Source organism: Sylvia atricapilla, chromosome 6 (assembly GCF_009819655.1).
Source record: "Sylvia atricapilla isolate bSylAtr1 chromosome 6, bSylAtr1.pri, whole genome shotgun sequence".
Taxonomy (NCBI): Eukaryota; Metazoa; Chordata; class Aves; order Passeriformes; family Sylviidae; genus Sylvia; species Sylvia atricapilla.
The window spans coordinates 36030097-36051044 of NC_089145.1; the positions used below are offsets into that span (position 1 = coordinate 36030097).

Below are 20948 nucleotides of genomic sequence, written 5' to 3' on the forward strand. Positions count from 1 at the left end.
GAGGTACATTTGAAGACCTTCTAGCTGCAGCTCTCCCGTCCACTCCCTGACAGTCCCCACCACGCTGATGGACATGGAGATGTGACCCCCAAACCTCTCCAGGGAGCTTGACCTGGGATCTTTAATACTATAGCGAAGAATTGGGATTTGTAATGCTATAATTAACATTTGTAATTTAAAAATGAGATGGCATTTAACAACAGGATTGGAGGGACACTTGTAAGGGCCACTGAAGGACGAAGAGCAGGGTCACAACCACTGCAACCTCTGCTGGGACCTTTCCTCAAACATTTCTTATTTCAACAACCTGAGTTCCCAAATAAGGAGAGGAATTCCTATGGGAATGACAACTACTTGCTCCAGTCTACAAATTCCACAGCCAAGCAACATCCACAGCTCCTCTCCAGCTCTCCTGGAGCCCTTTTAGGGGCTCTGAGCTCTCCTTGGAGCCGTCTCTTCCCCAGGTGAACACCCAGCTCTCCCAGAGGTGAGGTCTCTGCTGACTTCCCAATATCCCTACGCTCAACAGATCCCAACCACTCACTCCAAACCACTCTCTTGAACCTCAGGAAGGTTCAGGCTGTGATGAAAGGGATGGCTTTCCCAAAATGCAGGATCTTTCATCCTGGTTTATCCATATCTTCTATATAAGCTTCCTCTACACTGTTTTATCCAGACTGCTTTTCACAGGACTCATGGAAACCTGCAGTCTGACAGAAAGAATTTCAATTCCCCAAACTTGAAACTCCAGAAACTTGATTCCAAACAGGAAGCAGCTCTTTGGAAACAGTAATGTTTCCACCAGCAGATTTTCCTGCTGGGCAAGGAGCTGCCAACTGCTAACCACTGATGGTCCTCATTATCTCTCTGCTGATACAAAATATTTCTGATGGTCATGTGCAGCCAGGAGCTCCACAGCAAGGAGCACACGAGAGTTTGGAGTGTGTGTTCCAACACCAGAACAATTTCCCTGTGGATTTTCTCTTCTACTCTGCCTGGGTCAAATTTATGAGCAGCCTCTCAATATCTAATTGATATTGCTCACAGAAGCTGCATCGGTCCCAACCCTGGAGTATTCAAGGCCAAGTTGGACAGGGCTTGGAGCAACCTGGGATAGTGAGAGGTGTCCCTGACCACGGCAGGGGGTGGATTGGGATGATCCTTAAGGTTCCTTCCAACCCAAACCATTCAGGGATTCTGGGACTCCTCTCTCAACAGTTTCTTTTCTTCTCTCCTTGCCTTACCTACCCACAGTTGTACAGCCCAGTCTTTCATCTTCACTCTCTCTCTTCACTATTGCTATTTTTCTTGATACATTTTGCCAAATGACGTGTTCTCCTAATTCACCCCAAGTGTCACACTCCGCTTTACTTTCCGACTAAAATGTGTGACTTTCCACCTTCTTCCCTACTTGTAGCCCTTTCTTCCCCCACCCCAACCCCTTCTGTCGACCTTCCCCATCCCAGAAAATCTGTTTTAAGTGAAAACTTGCACTACCTGGATCCTGCTCTGGATTCACGCATTTCTTAAGAAGAACAGTGGGTTATAAATTCATTGTAAGGATGCAAAGTAAAATCTGACCCCATTTCAACAAGTTGAATGTAATTAAAATTGAAATTAACTCTTGATTTGAAGTCCATGCTGCCTCTGCTTTGCTCTATGTGGGCTTAAGCAGCTTTGATGCTGTGGCAGCACCATGTGGGACATGGAATGGGACACACAGGCCATGTCCAGGCTTTAATGGCTCTGGAACCCCTGGAACCTCAGGCATTCAGCCCCAGACATGATCCCAAACCCAACCAGGCTGCACAGCATGAGGCATGAAAGATCTGTGTGGTAATGAGGAGTTATTTTCATATTTCTTCAACCCCAGGCGCTGCCAACAATGGTTCAAACCCAGCAGGCTTAGTTTATATCAGCCTCAGGCTTAGCTTGAATCAGCCTCAGGCTGGTTCCTCTCCATAGCTCATGTCATCCTTGGGGAATTTATTGTATGGAAAATGAGGCTGCCTTGCCTGAGCCCCCAAAGGCCCTGGGCTGACAGTGCAGCTCTGCTGTGCTGCTCTCGTGGTGCAGAGGGGCCAGACCCCCTTCTGACCCTGACTCAGCCCCGTGGCCATGCTCCTGTGTGGAAAATCACCTTCCTGAGCTGGCTGAACCACGGGATTCAACACACACCTCATGAAGCACATCTTGGCTTGGAACGCACTGAGCACACCACCTCACACCTCTGGATGACTCTGCCTCCTACAGCTCCGTGTCCAGTTTAAGATCCAACTTGAAATAGGTAACTGGCTATTTCTGGGATCTCAAATGGAAAATGCAATCATTGGACCAAAAAAACCCCAGAAAACCCAGCAGTGAGATTCTTCTGTAACCTTGCAGAAGGTTCTGAACACGACAGAGGGCATTATTTATCATGACGGCAGTATTTAAAACAGACATTAACATATTTAAAAATATATTTTATGATATTCTCCCAGGGAGAAAGTTCCGTGGCTGAAAACTCCACTGGCAAATAGTTCCCTCTTTGTATTGAGTCCCCTCTCAATTCATCTGCTAAACCCATAGAAGGAAGAGGCTTTAGTGTTTCAGACAGTTTTGGCTGCTGTGCTGCTGAGTACAGTTGGATTAGTTTCTGAAATAGAACTGGCTCCCAAGTTATTTGAAGCATTTGGACTCAGGGAATGCTGGGAAATGTCATTAGCGTGCCATAATACTTTTGCCTAATGCTCTCCAAAGTCTATGCCAAAAAAAAAAAAAAAAAAAAAAAAAAAAAAAAAAAAAAAAAAAAGGAAAAACCACTATTTTGACTCCAAGTGACTGTGGGAGCAGACCTAGAGAACTGCCCCAAACTCAAATAAATTAGTGACAGCAACCTTCAAAGCTGAGTTTGTTTTCTTTGTCTGGAGAAGAGACAAAGGTAAGAGCTGATAAAATAAAAGACAGATCCATGCTGGCATCTGTTTCCAGCTGGAGTCTCTCACTACCTGCAGGAGATGAGGGAGGAACAGGAACAAACCAGAGTCACCCCTGCCATGCCAGTAATATCCTGAATCTCCTCCAATCCTGCCATTTTACTGAGTGCAGTTCCTTCAGTTATCATTCAACACATTCCTCACCCCCTCTGGAGCACTCTCTGCTTCAGTCTTTTGTCCTTTTCTTCCAGTTCTCCTCAATGTACTAATCAAATGTTGAATTTGGAGCTCTTATTTTTCCATCAGTTAATGAATTGCTCTTGATGAGACCCCTCCTCCTCCTCCTCTCCAGAAGATGCTGTATGTAACTCCCAAGCCTATTTCTTCACTGACTGGCTTAGGGAATTTATTATTAAAATCTCACACAGCTGTGCCCTGCTGTGTGAGAAGAACTTGTGCTGGTGTTTGGAGGGGCTGCCCTGCCCAGGAAACCACCACAGGTAATTCCAACACAGCTCCTGACCTGGTCCAGGAACTGATAGTGCCCTGCAATCTACAGTCTTCAAAAACTACTCAAAACCCTTATCAGAAAATTGAAGCCTGTAGCAGCCAATTATTAATTTCTTTAAAAATCAGAAATATTTTGAACATGAGACTTAAAAAGGAATAAGTAAATAAATGCTGTGAATCCTCCTTAAAATCCAAACACCCAACAAGATCCCTGCCGAGAGGCTGTGGGTGTACATGAGATGGATGGAGATCAGGCTGGCAACACTTAAAATAAGATGGATTAAAAAAACCAAAACAAACTAGAAGAAATAACTTCCCTGTGGTGATCAGACCAACATAATTAAACACAAGACATGGTCATCAGTGCTAATTAAAATGGGGTTCTCAGACTTGGGAGAGAAGTCTCTCATTAAGCAGCACCAAGGAAGGCAGAATCCTGATCCTCCCTCAGTTTTGTGGACTGAGGATTTGGCCTCTGCTTCACTTCAGCTTTCAAAACAGTTCCTCAAATTCAGAATAAAACCAGATACACTTAATCTGGATTAGCTGCAGTGGCACATGCTGGAAGAAGCTTCTCACCAAGGTAGCAGTGAATTTTTGTTGTCCTCTTTCTGTCACTAAAGCCTTGCTGTGCCTCACCGCAGACCTGCTGAGGAGAGTGGTCTGCTCTCCACAGCTCCACTGCTCCAAACTCTGGCCACAGCATTTCAAACAGGGTTTGAGGGATTCCCACTTTGTTCCCACTGCCTAATTAACCTTATCACTGCAGTCCACCTAACAAACCCAGGCCTGCTCTGCCAAGGGCACTGAGCAGCCACAGTCACCCAAAGGCAGTGGTTTTCACTTCTCCCCTGAGTCTCCACATGCCTTTTCTACCTTCAGCCTTCAAACCCATTCCTTTTTCTGCACAGAACCAAGTAGAAATAAAAATTAACCCTTCCCTCAGGCCCTTCAGCCCTAGATGACCTTTAAGTTCTCTTCCAACTCAAATCATTCTGGGATCCTGTGACTCTCCCAGCATAAACCATTCCAGGATTCCATTATTTCCACTCAGGACACAATGTCAGATTTCAGCTCCCTGTGCAGAACTCAGAATAAACTTCAGCTCAGCAAATCTCCTGGGCAGCAAGGGAGATCCCCTGGGTCTCCTGCTTTTAGGAGGAGTGGCAGAAACTCCATGGGGAAGTGACAATAGAAGCCATCCTCCTCCCTCAGCACAGCTTTAAGAAAAGATGACACATTCAGCAACACAGGGCTCTGGTTTTCTCGTTGCACTTTTGGTGGGAGTTAGGATCACTGCCTGATCCCTTCTCCCTTTCAGCTCCCACAGCCCACCCTCCCTGGCTAAGAGCTCACAATTTACCATCTGTCCCTAATCTTTTCTTTGTACTAGCAACACGTTGTAATTGCAACATCTCTTCATGCAGCAATTGATCAGGCAGATAAGAACAAACAAGGAAATAATGAGCCTAACACAGCCAAGAGCAGTGGTACATCCTGCAGGGCTTCCTGTCATCTAACCACCAAAACTACAAACAAAAAAAAAAACACAAAACAACCCAAAACACTTCTTTTGTCTAGAACTTCACAGTGGGTGAAAATAAACACGTGGAAAAAATGAAAATGCGATTCAAAAATACAGGAAAGAATGTAAAACTTACCAGGCTCTAATTTGATTATTTTTACAGCAGCCAGTTCTCCCGTATGAAGATTTCTAGCCTGAAACAAGAGAGTTAAGATATGTTTAATTGCAATTCAAAGGCACCTCACAGTCTTACAGATTGTGCAAAAAATATGATGTTGTCTGATACAAATACAATGCAAAGCAGAGAACAGCGTGGGTGAGGATAATCTGGGTTTAGAAATCAGCACAGCACCAGCTTGTCTGGAGCTGTGAAGTGTTCCTGGCAGTTCTTTTCCAGACTTTAAAACATCTACCAGCAAATCTCAGAATCACTGAGGTTGGAAAAGCCCTCCAAGATCATCCAACCTGTGCCTGTCACCACCTTGTCACCCAGCCCAAAACACTGAGAGCCACATCCAGTCATTCCCTGGACACCTCCAGGGATGGGGACTCCAAACCTCCCTGGGCAGCCCTGACCATCCTTTCGAGGAAGAAATTCCTCCTGAACCTGGAAATGAGAGTTCATGCCTCTCAAACACCATTCTAAAGGGAAGTTTCTTGCAGTCAAAGATGCATCAGGAGCCCACCCATCTCATGGTGCTAAACCTCAATGTGCCCCAAAAGTGGAACTGAGAGGGGCAGGAGAGGCACCAGGGATGAGTCACAGCTCCCTGCAACAGCTTCACTCTGAAAACTCCTTCTCTGGTCCCCATAATCCTCCTCCGCCTCAGAAGCAGCTCCAATTAAGCTTTTACAGAACTGTCCTCTCTGGACATGCTCCAAATTTCAACTGAGAATTCAGTGCTGGAAGAAGTTACAGGAACCTCAGATACAGAAGGTTCTAAGAGGGAACTTCATGAACATTGTCTAGTAACTAAATCACTCAGGCAGTGTCACCAGGGCTAAACAATTATCCAGGACACACAAACTGATTTAGGCACTGTGGCTGAGCATCCAAGGGTTACAACAGTTTAATCCCAATTGTTTCATTCTTACTCTAACAAATATGTAGTCTCCTGAACAGCTGAAATCTGGTGAAGAGGTGGATCACAGGAAATGGAGGGTAAACTGAGTTAAGTTAAATCAATTTGGACTTTAGATGAGCATGTAAAGGAAATTTGACCCTGCAAAGAGAATCATTATAGAAAACTCTTCCCTTCTGCATGGACAAGAAGTCTTAAAATAAGGAAAATCAAGAGCCTGAAGGATTAACCCCTCAGTTTTACCAACACTTAGTCAAGCTTCAAAATAGGGAAAGGCTTTCCAGCCAGGAAAAAAACCCCAAACACACTACACCAAACCACATCAAACCAAACCACACCAAACCAAATCCAACCCAATGATTGGCCTATCAAAGTCCCGCTGTGCTAGACACGAGATGGGTGTCAAAACACAGGCCAAGGACACAAACATGACTCAACTTGATCTCAAAGAGAACCTGAACAATACTACAAAGGACCCAAACGTGTGCAGACCAAATCAGTCATCTGCAAACCACAAAGGAAACATTCACCACTTCTGAAAGCACCTTCCCACTGGTGTTTTTAGACCACAGCAAAATCCTTGGTGTCCTTCCAAATCCCAAAGGAGGAGGTAGATCCCAGTGGGATAAAGGATTAGGACTGCTCTGGTCCTGTTACACCAATGTGAAACAGGGATGTTCCCAGCAGGGACACACACTCGGCCTCAGTGAAGCCAGGGATGCTCCACTATCCAAACTTTTATCCAGGAGCAGCTCAGCTGTTCAGATAAAGTCACCAGCACCATTTCCAGATCACCTTCACTTCTAGAGTATGAAAAGGATCATATTCCTCACAAATATTCCTTTTTCATACAAGCAGTAACTGCCACTGTCAAGCTGAAGCCTGAAGGAATGGATGGAGTCTGCCAAAGGTCTGCTTGGCTGGATCTGAAAGTTCAGGCTGGGGATCACTGCAGTTCCTGGCTCTCAGCTTTCACACACGACACAATTCCACTAAATCGTGTCCTGCTGCTTTCCAATATCACCATTAAGCTCATATATAATCTATAGCTTGGACATGGACTATTTTGGGTTTCAATCATCACACTCTGCCTGCTGGAACACAAAAGTCCCCACTGGGTTGATATTTATGACCTACACATATCAAGTTGTCTGAGCCACTGTGTTTTCTGGTTCCGCAGCTTTCATCTTCCACCAGACACATTCTTGAGTTGATGACACCAAGACCACACGTGATCATTACCTCCTGTCGTGCCAGGACCAAAGGCAAAATCCCAAGTATTCCCTGATCCTCCAAATCTTTGTGAGGATGCTCACAGATAAGGAATGGGTTTAGATCTCCAGTCTAGACATCGGCATTGTGAGCACACAGCAAATCACCCCAAATGCTTCCCAAGAGATGTCACCCGCCCGCAAATGTCACCGGAGGCTTTTGTTCCCTCCTCTCGGCTTGCAGCAGCTTTGTCAGGTACACACAGCTCCACCTTCCCCTCTGCCACCTGCCAGCTCAACACTCGATCAATAATGAATTACTGCTCTCATTAAAAATGCAACAAGGCGAGGGCTAAAAACTGGTTCTCCGTGTACACACCTAGATATGAGAACTGTCAGATCAGGATTCCTCAGATCACTTTGGGACATGTTAGTTAAAGAAATCCTCATTTCCCACGAGTCACCGCAGTCTGCATCACTGTCATTTTTATAAAAAAAGAACTGTGCAGTTAGCAAGGAAGTCTCAGACGGGAAGGCACCACATCATCACTGGCTTTGTGAATCAAACCTGAAATTTGACTAGAAATTATATTTGACAAAAATGTAAGTCCCTAATGTGAAAAATCAGTTAATGATCTATCAGTCTGTCTTATTCATATACTTTTGCACTGCAGGCGGGGAACTACAGGCTAACAAATTACAGTTCTTCAACTCATGTTATTTATGTTTTCTGAGCCCAACAGCAAAATATCTGCCTCTTCCTCATCCTTTGAAATTTCTTCTCTATTTCAAGTCAATTTCGAATTTGCTGAAACCAGCCAGAGGCTAGGGAAGCTGTTACTCCATGCCAAGTAATCCAGACCTGTTCAATATCTTGTGTGCTATTATTGACAAAGGAAATAATCATTTATATGCATTTATCCCATTAGGATGACATATAATGAACCCTGATGATCTCTTCTGAAATCTAATGCTTCAGTTTTAAGGAAGATAAAACTTCTTAGATGTCTTATTGTCTCTAATTCTGGCTTTGATCCTTCTACATATAAGAAAGTCTCCAAAGAATTCATTTGACACTAAAGGCTGAAAGGCTCAGTGTTGGTGTCCACATCTCCATCAGCAACATGATCCAGTTCCACATGACAGTAGTAGATCCCAGACTCCCAAGACATTTGCTGTAAGACTTTCTCCAAGAGGAAGACAAAACTTTTGCCCTTTATTAGTATTGATCCTAATTTTATTTCATGAGACTCAAACCTGAAGTTCATGTTCCCTATAGAATTAAAAAAAAAAACTACAGGATTTTGGAGAAGGATTGCACAGCTCCAACACAAGCCACACAAGAATGGGATCAGAACGAGAATGTATTTGAATGAGGTGAACCACAGGCAAATTTTATTTTGCTCAATGTCATTTACAGAGTTTATTTACTGAGAAAGAAGAGTTTGGCAGCAGCCTTTTGGTCACCTCTTCAGCTGTCCCACAGCCTGACAGAGGATGAATGACAGCATCCCACTGAGCACAGCTCTTCCAGAATATTTTAGCAGCTGAATACTAACCCTGCAGAACATCACATGGAATCCGTGTTCAAAATAAAACAAAACAAAACACAAAGTACAAACAAGTACTCCCTCCCTCCTTTTTTTTTTGGATATCCCATTGTGCTGCTGTAGTGACTGAGCACATCCCACTCCACTAATGTGACAGCACTGTTAATAGGACTGTTTTGGGAAGCTGGGAGAGTTTTGTAGTATTACACACAAGAAATCATTGGGTCTTCCCACTGAGACTTGACTTTCTTCCCAAAGAGCTGCTGTGGGACGATGGAACTCGAGGTGAGACCCGTGGCAATCCCTGTGTGCGACGCTTCCCACTGCATACCCAAACACCACACCTGAGAAAACACACTCTGCGAATGACATTTTCTGTAGCCAACCACCAGAAATAACACAGAGAACTGGTTTCAGAACCAGTTATGCACTCTGCACTTGTGTTTTATTTGTTTGCAAGAATGCAAGCCGAACAGTTCCAGCCCAGGGGGTCCACAGTGCTGAGCCACGTGAGATGGTCAAAAATCTTGGACATTTGAATTTGTGCTCAGTGTCCTCTTCCTGCCACTTTCTCCTAAGCAGCGAGGAAGAGAAAGGGAAGATTCATGCAGCAATATCCCTCTCACAGGCTCCAAATTAGTATTTTCAATTTCCATGGTGAAATCCTCTCCTCTCCCCAACGTCACTGTCTCATCTCCAGCCTTGGATCAACAACCCCATTCAGCAGAGGAGCTGTTTGTTGGAGCGTGTCTTCATTTAATTGAATCATAATTGCAGCTCCTGTGGCAGCCCTCCCGTCCTTCCCCAGCTTATTCACCCCTTGCCAAACTTCACTCACCACTGACCACGATCTTCTGCTGCCTCAAGTGTTTTCTGCTTGTCCCCAGACACTGAATATCCCTTCAAAAGGTACATGACCTCCTGCCCTGTGAGTGAAACAAGCTCCTCTGCTTTCCAGTTTTTGACCTCTTACACTTTGTAACTTGTAACCTGCTCTCTGTAGTTTGGAAATTCCCATTATGCTCCGTTTTTCTTTCCAGATCTCGCAGCATCATCGAACAGACCCTTGAATTCACTTTCCTATGTCCCTGAATTCATATCTACCACTGTCAAGAGCTGTCACCCAGAAGAAGTGACCCAAACAAATGTATCTCATTTTATGGGCTGCCCTAAAACCATGAAAACCTGGTGAGAATTCTTCGTGGATGGTGATCTGATGGACTCTTAACAGAATTAGAATTATGTCCTAATGCAGAAATTGAAATAAATGTTCCCTAGTGTTTATTACAGTTAACTATACAATTTTGCTTACACTTGTGATTTACATAAATCTGACAGATTTAAAAATGCTCTATAATTAGAGCTGGAAAAAACAATTATCAGCAACATACCCTTAATTACTGGAAAGGAGATGTTTGCTCCTCTTAAACACAATCTCTTTACCAGGTCAGTTTAACACCCCAAGGGTAGACCTGAGGATTCCTAAAATGTCAGCTGAAGCCAGAAAACAACTCAGAAAGTCCAGATTAACATCAACAAGAGTTATTCTGCACTGTGTGAGTTTAAAGTTGCCATCCCTCACAAGAGGACACTGCAGCTTTTTGCAATGCTGTACATTAAGAAAAGTCCTTTTGTAGAAGAAACCAAACTCTCTGAAAGCTCTTAAAAAAACCATCCTTGAAAATGTGCAGGTTGACTCAAGCAGAGAGGCCAGAGCCAAGCCACATCTGCTCAGAGCAGATCCAAACCTTGGTGTCAGGATGGGGTCGAGGGGAATAATCACCTCTCCTGGCTCCAGCCAAAAATAGCAGCTCCCACTACTGTTTCGCAGTTTTGGAGTGAGTAGAATGTGTTGGTTCCTCTCCCAGGATCAGCACACCCCAAAAGCACCCTCAGAAAACTCCTAATAATGGCATTATAATATAATAATAATGTGGCATTATACTATAATATGGAATAATAATAATAATAATAATAATAATAATAATAATAATAATAATAATAATAACACAATCCATATATTCTACTCCTCATATGGTGCTTGTACCAAACCAACACAGTTTGGGTACAGTTCTTGGTTTGGGGTTTAATCCCTCTTAATATAAGACAAAATAAGCAAAATCAAGGCAAATTTCCCCACAGTCCCATGCCAAGAAAACCTAAAGAGAGTATGAGACTGGGTAAGTCCCTCCTACTTGGTGCTGAGAGTGTCTCTGTAACAGATGCTGAACATATTTCTTCACCTCTGAAGGTCTGTGCGTGGATTAAAAATGTAAGAGGAACGAAAGAGGAAAGCTCAGAAAATCCCCACAAAATTGGACAACTATGGCAAATGTAAATGCCAGTCTTACTGGACAGGCTGATTTGTGCCAGAGAGAAAAAGCTGTCAGAGAATCACAAATTCCCCAGAATGGTTTGAGTTGGAAGGAACATTAAAGATTGTCCAGTTCCAGCCCCTTCCATGGCAGGGACAGCTTCCACTATCCCAGGCTGCTCCAAGCCCCGTCCAGCCTGGCCTTGGACACTTCCAGGGATCCAGGGGCAGCCACAGCTTCCCAGGGAGAACTGTTAAAGAGCCTCACAGGCAACAATTTCTTCCCAATATCTCATCTAACCCCTTCCTCTGGCAGTGGGAAACCATTCCCTGTGTCCTGTCACTCCAAGCCCTTCCTCAAAGTGTCTCCATCCTTTTTTGTTGGCTCCTTCAGGTCCTGAAAGGCCAAATTAAGTCATCCCAATGCTTCTGTTCTCTAGGCTGAACAACCCCAAATGTCTCAGCCTTTCCTCACAGAGTGCTGCATCAGCTGTCCCTCCCCAGGGAAACACTCCACTCCCCACTGCAGGTTTGCTCACACCTCTGGCAGAAGTCTGGCTGCTCTTTGCTGCTGGAAAACAACAACTGAAAACCATTCCTAATTTTCTGGGCTGTTTGTCTTTTAGGAAGCAGAAAGATCCAGGGGAAATTGTTCTCCTTGTAACCTTCCAGCTGGATTTTTGGAGATGGAGAGCAGTACCAGACTCCTTTATAGTGGAAGGCACAAAGGCTTTCAGAAACTACTTCCCAAACAGAGACCCTATAGATTGAAGACACTAAAAGAGAATCATCTCTAGCAACCAGCAGTCACTGCTTTTTGGGATAAACCGAAAATGAAGATTTCCATGCTAATTTTACTAGTTTATTCTATAGTTGCAACAGAGCCATCACTTTGGATCTCTGAGCTGAATACTGTACAAGCACAAATATTGATTTAGTGGGCGCTCTCCAGATGGATACTGCCAGTCCTCATGCCTCAGAACATGCAGCAGCATGAGGCTGGGTGAAAAATTCCCAGCTGTCACTCCCTATTTCCACATTTACAGCTTCCCCGTTGAAAGGACAGAACTCAGAACACGCAGAAGTCCTAGGATTTAAATAAATTCCACATTAAAACCTGAATCCCAGATCCACTGCTGGCACTCCTGACCATGGCGATAATGCAAATAAGGCTTAAATGTATTTACTTTTGCTGGCAATTGGTGAAATTTAGATAGTTTATCTCTGGCAGGGAAAATTGGAAGGAGGAGAACCTACCTTTCACTCAGAGACTTCTGACACTTTCTTACTCAAGGCCAATTAACTCAAGCAATAAGGGATTAACAGCTCATTAATGATATGAGGCCATCTCCCTTTATTCTCCAGAAAACCAGACTGGGGATTTGGATAAGCAGAGGGGTTTTACAGGTCTCAGTAGCCACTAAAAACATTTAATTCTCATCCCTGGTGATAATTATTGAAGGACAAAGACCTGGGGCAATAAAGATAACAACAATAAAGCAAAGATCAATGCACATCTTAACATTTATTTAGAGGAAAAAAACCAACAAAAGAAGTCAGCCCTGTGCTTCCAAGCAGAGGTTGGTTATTCGCCTATGAAATTTTCTTGGCAGATCATCCTTTTCAAAATATTTGGCATCATCCTTCTAAAACTGAAAAGCTAAAGCTAGAAACAGACCCTGACCACAAAAGTACTATTTAGCAACTAATGCAGCACGAAAGATACAAACAAATACCACATGAGAAAAAAGAATTTAAAAGGCCCCAGTTTTGACTCAGCTGGAGAAAAAAACAAACCAGAAAAGAACCTTTTCCAGTTACAACTGTGTGCATTACAATGGCTTGAAAAGCTACTAGAAATAACTCACTTTCCTGGGGAATAAGAAACATTTTTGAACATAAGATCATGAGAATCAAAGAATGCCCATGGAGCTGCTGATACACTTAAAAATGAACAGATGCCCAACAGCTTTACAGGCCAGGGTATAAAATAGGGAAAAGAAAAGAGGAAAAAAAGAGAAAATATACCTTCAAATACATTAAACTACAAACCAAGATGGATTTTAAAAGGATTTATTCACCAGAAGATAGAGAAGAAATGTAGAACAATTTTATTGTATTCCTATGTTGAATGCACAGACCATGACAGCAAAAAAAACCCCTCACAGTATTATGGAGTACAAACCCAAGTAACATTAAAAGATTATACATTTCATCATTTCATCAGCTGCAGGGGAATTTATTTATTCCTTAGAGATGAAAGAACTAAGAGATGTGACAACCAAAATATTTGAAAGAAAGTATCTGTGTCTTCTTTTCACTGACAAAACAAAAAAACAACAAAAAAAACCCTGGCTTTCCAGGCAGGGAGAAAACAAAATTCTGAAGGAAAATATGGGTAGCTTTTTTATAATTAAAACCTAAAGAATTTAAGACCATAATTTATCTTTACCAAAGAAAAGGGTGGTTTTTACTGCTTTGTAAATATGAGCTAACACAGAGTGAGATGTGTCTCCTCAGAAAGGCAAAACTCAGGAGCCTCCACTGGCATTTTAAAGGGAAAAAATGAAAAAAATGCAGTTTTGAGATTGCAACTGTTATATCAAGCCCTCCAAACCAATTCCTTTTCCTTATTATAATTTATCAGATAGAATCTAGAGAGATTCAGATGGAAAATGTAGATTTAATTAGAAAAATCTACCTCCAACAAAGTTGTTCAGTAATCACCTCCTTAAAATTTCAGCTCCTCAGAGATGAACGCACAATTACAAAATTAAAAGGAACAAACCATAAATTTGCTTTGATGAAGAAAACAGGTCAGTGTTTTGCTCTTTATTGTTAAATAAACCAGTGACCAGAACAGAATTAATAAAGAAGTAGTGTAACTGAAGAAGTTAAAGGAAAATTAGCTAAAAATAGAAGGCTCTTTTTCTGTTCTACAATTAAGCTTTGGTTTGCATCTGGACTGTATCAATTGTCACCTTCTTGGGGTGGGAGATGGGGAAGATTTGATTCTTCTTTCTGATACTGGGACAGCTGTTTCTACTAAAATAAACCCCAGCACTTATTTACAGTCTTCATTTTATAGTGATGAAATAGTGATCAGCAATATTTTTAATTCAGGAGAAAACTCAAAATCAGAACCTGGAATTCTGCTGGAATAAACAGAAATGACATTTCAGGAGGTTTTTTAGTGAGGAAAAAATTGAAGTTCTAAATGTGCTGGTACATGAGAAAGGTTACAGATAAAATATGTTTTGCACTTCTGCTGATGAAGTAAAGAGGAAATATGCTGCCATTTCATTGGAGATGATAACTAAAAATCGTGCAAGTTATCTCATCCTCTCACACTTTTATTTTTAGCCAGAACAGAGGAAAAAAAAACTGGTCTGATTTTTTAAATTATTGTTTCCTTAATTTTAACCGATTAACTCACATAAATTATGTCACCTGAAAAAAGACTATTTTTTGAGATGTCATGAAAATAAGAAATCTTTCTACAATTTCATCTACAGTGATGGAGCATCAGTTTCACTTCAGTCACCTGATTTCAAGCACTTGGCCAGGGACTTCCTCACTTTACTTTGAAAGATGAACCAAAACCGTGTTGCTCAAGTAATATGTGTTATTACAGAATTAGAATATTCTGGTAAATTGGGCCTGACGATTTTAGTGGAATTTTAAAAGAAGTATTTTTAAATTTCAGCATGCTTGAGAACATTTTTCATTTCTTGTCTATAGATTTTATTTTCTTTATTGTGTTTCTATAGGGTTTTAAATTCACCTTTGCTGGATCCCTGGGAGCCCTCAAGGCTCATCCCAGGCTGGACACTGCTCTCCCACTGCTCCCATCTCCAAGGAATGCAACCCTCTCTCTCTCTGCAGCAGCTGTGTGCATTTTCCATGGAGCAGCCCTCCCCAGCCAGACACCACTGAGGAATGTGCTCCAGAGAGCCAGAGGAAATCGTGGTAGAGACTCTGCACAGCCTGGCTGCTTTTCCATGTTCCCAAAAATCTCCCTCAGCTCTGCTCAAGGAAGCACAACAAAGCACAAGGGGAAAGTTAACTCAAAAAGTCATGGAATGGTTTCAGTTGGAATACCCAAACGTCACCTCCTTCCACCCCCCTGCTCTGAGCAGGGACATTTCCACTACTACAAGGTTGCTCCAAGCTCAGTCCAACCTGGCCTTGAACAGTTGCAGGGATGGAGAATTTCACAGAACGCTTTCATGGAGCAAAGCCACAGCCTGTCCTCCTCCATCCCTCCTGGAGCTGCCTGGAGCCAGCACAGTCAGTCTGTACTCAAGACATCCCACTGCAGGATTTACACAAACCTCAACACCCACGGAATGAGGAAAAGGAAAAATCCACATTGGTCTGCCCTGGACAGGCGGTTGCTTGATAGATCATGAAACCAAAAATTGAGATCTCTTTATCCATCCCCAGAAACCCTTTTGTCCTGTTTGATACTGTGAGCCAAATTTAAAAACAAGACTCTCAGGACAGGAAGTGTTCGGCAAAGCTTAGAAGGCTCTGTGTTAAGCCAGAACTTATTCCTACCACTTCATAATTAACCAAGAGGCAGAGGATCAGAGCTCAAGCATGGCTTTAAATTTAATCACACACATGCCTGAGAAAACTAAATGGTTTTATCAGAAACTGCTCATCTTGGGGATTGTCTGGGGTCTGTGAATATTTACAAGGAACACATCAAATACTCTCCCCTTTACTCACTGTAGATCAAATGCTTCAAAATTTCAGCTGCTGTTGTTTTCCAACCCCTCATAAATAAAACACAAACACCTGAAGCTGTTCCATCACTGTGAGCAATGAGCACCCAACAGGCACTGTTTCCTGTCGAATTTGAATTCTTTTAGTTTTATCAAGGGAAAAATCCATCCATAAAAGATGGTATGGCCCCACCTTTATTCTTTTTACCTACCATGTTTACATCTCTGTGCCTGTACAAGAGACTTTACCACTTATCATCCCTTAGGATTAATGACTAAATCCCCCAAACATCTTTGGGAGCCTGATGTTTATAATCCAACTCTGATCTTGCATGTCTGTACGTTAAACAGCAAGTTAAGGCAAACAGAACTCAATTCTTTATTGCTTCAACAGCAATGATCAGCAAAGAATCCCACATGCAGCTGAAAACAGGACAAAAATACAGGGTTTTTTGGGTGGACCATCACAAATACAGCTTTTTTGGGGTGGATCATTCCCTCAAATGTAAGAAGTTATGCCTTTAATGCTACACAAGACAAAGCTACTAAAAAAAATCTTAGGAATGATTTCTTATCAATAAGACAACACAGTCCCCCTGCAATAACCTCTTCACTCAGAAGACAAACAGCACTTGCCTTTCTGGAATGTATCAAAATTCACATTTCAAACATGCTACAAATCCAGCTTTTTTAAACTGAGCTGAAAATATGGTTCATTCAGCTTTTTCAGACATTCTTTCTCCAGCCAAATCTTCCTCATCTCTATGAAAACATGAACCTCCTAGACACTATATTCATGCAGAAGACACAAAAATACACTTGGGGGATGAGTAATTCCAGCGTGCCAAGACATTAAATCTTGGCATTAAAGATGCCATTTTGAAGGATCAGTAAATGCAGCAGGTTTTGGACACCAGGACTGGGTCCTGTGGTCCAAAAGGGTGGTTCTGAGGGAATCCATTACTGTATTTGTATAATCTTTTTGTTATCTTTAGGAGAACAGAACTCAGTGGAAACACACAGAGCAACACACAGGATAAGGGAACAGTACTGGAGTAGGGCAATCCTGGAAGCAGTTCTGTTCCTCACTCTCCCATGTGCTCTTTCACTCAAGAGCTTCAAAGACATGGTCAAAGCTGCAGCTTCTCCACATGACATTTTCCATCCATCATGGAAAAGGTAAGTTTTGGCTGAGGAGGACTTTGCAGACACCATACATTGTGCTGAGTGAAATTAATAACTACAACACTTGGGTGAAAGAATTTTGAAAGCTGAAGAGCAGAACAGAAGCCTCCCTGTGCCAAACTCAGGAATTTTTGTCTCTCTAGGAAGGAAGGGTTTATCCAGTCTCCATATGTGATTTTTTATTGGAAATCCAAATGGATTTGGGACATAATTCCCCAAATCAAAAGGTGGCTGTGTCCACCAAACCTTGCTGAGTGCTCTTACTGCTAGAAATCCTTCAGAAACTGGGAAAGAACTCTTCTAGCTTCTTCCAAAAATTTAAAATCTGAAAACCTAACGAAATGGCAAAGTGTGAGAAAGTCACAGAGTTCCAAAATATTTTGGGATGGAAGGGAATTTAATAATCAATGCATTCCACTCCCTGCCATGGGCAGGGACACCTTCCACTATCCCAGGTTGCTCCAAACCCCATCCAAGTTGGCCTTGGACACTTTCAGGGATCCAGGGGCAGCCACAGCTTCTCTGGGCACTCTATGCCAAGATGTCCCCACCCTCACAACCAAGAATTGAATCCTAATATCCCATCTAACCCTGTCCTCTGTCAGTGTGAAGCCATTCCCTTTTATCTAATCACTCCCTGTCCTTGTGAAAAGCCTCAGCAACCTCAACCACAAGGCATCAAGATTGCCTTGAGCTGAAGAACAACTTCATGAATATGGAGATGTCCCTGCTCTGCATCGTTCTGAACAGGAATCACCTTGGGCTGATGCTGCCTCTCCTCTTCACTCCCAGCTGCAAGCAAGCAGCAGGTGCCAAACACGGCTAAAGGTGGCAGGGAAGGTTGTTTTTCCAGCTGGAACGAGGACGGACAGTTGCTGGTGTCAGCGGAACGCGCTGCCAAACCCCGTCACGGCCTCGCTGACAGGAAGAGCTGCTCCCTCTGACAGGGATGATCTGTGAGCTCCTACCACGCACCTCTCTGACAGAACTGGGGCTCAGCCACTCATCCCAGCAATCCTGGATGCTTTCCAGGTTTCCCAAATGTTGGCAATGGAAATGACCGTTGCATCTTCTGGAGGCAGAGAGGAAGGAGATCCTGGCAGGCAAATGTTCTTGAGCTTTGATCTGTTCTTCCTTCTCAGGTCTCTGCTTTTGGGGGAGGGGGGGGAGTGTGAATTGCACTGTTTGCTTCCTTTTAATTGAGAAGAAATTAGACTTTATTTTTAAGATTTTAGAGACTGCCTGCCCCTCAAAGTTAAGAGAAATTACCATAGGGGAAACACTGCCCTCACCATGTAATTTCCCAGTAACAGAAAAACAGAATTCCAAAATGGTTTTGGATGGAAGGGTCATAAAGATCATCCAGTTCTATCCCAGACTGGATTTGGGACATAATTCCCCAAATCAAAAGGTGGCTGTGTCCACCAAACCTTGCTGAGTGCTCTTACTGCCAGAAATCCTTCAGAAACTGGGAAAGAACTCTTCTAGCTTCTTCCAAAAATTTAAAATCTGAAAACCTAACGAAATGGCAAAGTGTAAGAAAGTCACAGAGTTCCAGAATATTTTGAGATGGAAGGGAATTTAATAACCAACTCATTCCACCCCCTGCCACGGGCAGGGACACCTGGGACACACTATCCCAGGCTGCTCCAAACCTTGCTCAACCTGGCCTTGGACACTTTCAGGGATCCAGGGGCAGCCACAGCTTCTCTGGGCACTCTGTGCCACGATGTCCCCACCCTCACAACCAAGAATTCCTTCTGTGTATCCAACCTTAATTTTCTTTCTTTCATTTTGAACTCACTACTCCTTGTCCTGTTACTACAGTTCCTGATAAACAGAAACATGAGTGACAGGATGTAATATTTAAAGCCAAACAGCTTGGAACGTCCCACATCAAAGACCAAATTCTTAATAAGAAAAACTACTACAAATATGTCAAATGGAACCCCAAAGATTTCACCTTCCACTGCTGAATATCCCAAATGGATATCATCACAAAGTGTCAACAAGCCATGGAGCATCTTAGTTCTCAAACCAGAAATCCTACTGACTGCATCCTAAAAGAAAAGTGAGCCATTCCCCAGAAGGGGAACTCCATAGCAGTAAGAAAAAACTCAAGAGCACTGGTTTGAAGTCATTCCAAACACCCTTCCTATGGAAAAAAAGAGCACACAGAGTTCAGGCATGGCTATAGCAAACACTGCTGACCAGAAGGCTTTGATCTGCAGAGGAAGAGTGGAATCCCCCCTATGACAGATGTTTTATGGTCATTTATATGTGAAGCAATGTATATTCACCAGGGATAGAAGTGCTGAGTCAGGGATGGCCAAATCCAATTGGTCTGCAGCTGCCAAAACATATTTGTATGAAGCTGGGAATATGTGATTAAAAGCTGTCACAGCCATAACTGTTCTCTGGTATCAAAAAAACCCTTTAATACTCTGTTCTTAACCTGTTGACTTAAGCAGTAAAACACTTCGACTGATAAATTTTCATTATCTGAGAGATTAGAATGACATTGAGAAATATTTTCTAAACATCAAATCCAGGTTCTCAACAGCCTTTGGCTGCACCAGGAATTAGAATGCAGAGCTCTGAGAACAAGGCAGTGACCACACAAGTAGAGCTGAAGCCTGATTCAAACTGGACAGAGTCACACATTTATGGCAACCTTTAAAAAAAGAAAACACAAAGAAATTAAGGAAGTAAAACAAATCTTTTTGTTGTTAGTTTTAAATTGCATTTGAGCAAAGAGTCTGTGTATGCCACAATCCAATTTCATTGCTCACTGTTTTCCAGCAGCAAACAGTGGTAAAACATTACAGGTTTCTCTGTCTTCTAAGTTGATGCCTTTATTTGGTGCAGGAGATTAAAAAATAATGATAATAATCTCAAGAGAAAAAAGACTGAGCAGGTGACTCCCGAAAGAATGAAATTTTCATCATACTCAATAAAAAAGCGCCTCTTGTTTACAGGCAGTTTCTGCCATGAATTTGGTGCATTCCTTGTCCCTTGTGCTTACTTTTCAAGAAAGCCACTGTGGCCCTGCTCACAATCCTGCTTGGAAAAGCGCAAACAAGCCAGCTTTAGAATTGCTGCACAAGGTCATGTTTGATCATCGAGGAGCACAGACATCCCGCTATTCATCCTGGCCCAGGGTGCCGGGCCGGCACATCCATGGGCTCCCAGCTCAGCTGCCAAACAACAGCATTCAACAAGGATGAATTTACAGCCATTTACATCAACCACCCTTTTGTTCCCCTCTGCAGAAGCCAGGATCAGTTCAAACCCTGTTTGGGCCACTTGGAATGAAAAACACAAAAAGCTGAGCCCTGGGAATGGTTGGAAGGGAACTTAAAGCTCATCCCATTCCACCCCCATGCCACGGCAGGGACACCTCCCACTATCCCAGGCTGCTCCAAGCTTCTTCCAACCTGGCCTTGGACACTTGAATATTCCTCCTAAATCTCTCCACCAAACCTCTTCAGAGCCATTAACAAACACTCCAATTAAAAAAATCCACTCAGGAAAGACGAGCAGCAGCAAATTAATCCCCTCAATACAACTCCTGTTTTCCAAAGCCCCATGAGGACACCGAGATCCACAATTACACACAAGCAAATGACTGGATGTTCTGATGCAACCAAATTCCACAGGTTAAGCAAAACAGGCTAGTCTTAGGCTATTCCAAGTACTTCCAGAAAATACCATCGAATGTGTGATTATACAGCTGATGGTGTGACCTTGTTATCAAACCAGCCTTAAACAAATTAGGACCACAAAGCCCTACTGAAAAGGTGCAGGTTCACTCACAGGTCATGCTGGTGTGAAAACCCATCCCGGGAAACATCTAACCACACTGGGAATTTACCTGGGATGGGACGCGACCAGCCACTTCCTCGTGCTGGAGGTTCAATTTT

General features: G+C 42.9%; 1 protein-coding gene across 2 annotated transcripts in view; it reads right to left on the reverse strand.

Annotated features, from left to right (window-relative positions):
• The window catches only part of MAP4K5 (mitogen-activated protein kinase kinase kinase kinase 5), a 57043-nt gene that overhangs the window by 32314 nt on the left and 3781 nt on the right, over positions 1-20948 (reverse strand). For both annotated transcript variants that reach the window (XM_066321490.1, XM_066321489.1), the window contains exon 2: positions 5090-5147. In XM_066321490.1, coding sequence (XP_066177587.1) covers positions 5090-5147 — 58 coding nt within the window. The remainder of the gene's footprint in view (positions 1-5089; positions 5148-20948) is intronic.